The 1,164-nt window shown below is 29.6% G+C and overlaps 1 protein-coding gene across 6 annotated transcripts in view; it reads left to right on the forward strand.

The window, feature by feature from the left end:
• LOC106458272 (cyclin-dependent kinase-like 1) overlaps window positions 1-1,164 on the forward strand; it is a 37,942-nt gene that overhangs the window by 15,029 nt on the left and 21,749 nt on the right. For 3 of the 6 annotated variants that reach the window (XM_022384425.1, XM_022384423.1, XM_022384424.1), the window contains exon 3: window positions 901-1,096. In XM_022384425.1, coding sequence (XP_022240133.1) covers window positions 901-1,096 — 196 coding nt within the window. The other 3 variants (XM_022384427.1, XM_013917760.2, XM_022384426.1) reach the window with 3 other exon arrangements.

The raw sequence follows: 1,164 nt of genomic DNA on the forward strand, positions 1-1,164 counted from the left end.
TTAAATATATTTAAATTCTTTTTGCTTAAGGCACTTATATTTTTGGTAGCAGCTTTTTCCACCAACATGTTAAAGATATATAAATAATGCGTTATAAACAACAATCTTAAAAGTTAGACAGATTTTTGCTACCAGGTATTCCCGGTGCTTTGTTCGATAACACGAGTATGACAGTATGATGTACTTCTGTTTTTATCATTGTCATGGCAACTGTTGTCATGCAAATATTATTCTGTCTACGTTGAGAAAAGTGAGGATAGTTGGTTTCACTTAAAGAAAACACCCAACTAACCCTACTGTCACCGTGTGTGCAAGATGTGTTTACACATTATAGATCACATATATACATACTGTATTTAACTTTAGGTATCAGCTACTAGTTTATAGACATTAGTATTTATTAATAGATTTAAGCTAAGTCTAAGGTGCGCCTAACAACAAGAACTTAACAAATGTGTGTAGATTATTGACTAGTAATTAGCATGGTTATGTCAGTTTTTTGGGTATTTCATTATAACATAAAAGGTAAGCTAATCAGTAAGTTTGATTTTGTATGCGCTTAAAATTTGTTAGAGATCTTAAGTATTATCGTCTGACACATTCCTATATTATGCATTTGTACTGGTTTATAAACAGTATATATTAATAGATTTAGGCTAAGCCTAAGGTGTGCCTAACAACAAGAACTTAACAAATGTCTGTAGATTATTGACTAGTAATTAGCATGGTTATGTCAGTTTTTTGGATATTTCATCTTAACATAAAAGGTAAGCTAATCAGTAAGTTTAATTTTATATGCGCTTAAACTTTGTTAGATATCTTAAGTATTATCACCTGGCATATTCCTATATTAATTTATTATGCATTTGTATTAAAATGATATGTATATATATTTTTCAGAAAATACAGGAGTTATTGCAGTTCAGTGATGGAAAAATATGAAAAAATTTCAAAAATCGGTGAAGGATCATATGGTGTTGTGTTTAAATGTCGCAGCCGAGAATCAGGGCAACTTGTAGCTGTGAAGAAATATGTGGAGACAGAGGATGATCCAATGATTAAAAAAATTGCATTAAGAGAAATACGAATGTTAAAGGTTTTTATTTTATTTAACTGCATTAACTAGTTTCTATGTTTATTTAGACATAATTTAGATTTGATTAT

This window comes from Limulus polyphemus, unplaced genomic scaffold (assembly GCF_000517525.1).
Source record: "Limulus polyphemus unplaced genomic scaffold, Limulus_polyphemus-2.1.2 Scaffold438, whole genome shotgun sequence".
NCBI lineage: Eukaryota > Metazoa > Arthropoda > Merostomata > Xiphosura > Limulidae > Limulus > Limulus polyphemus.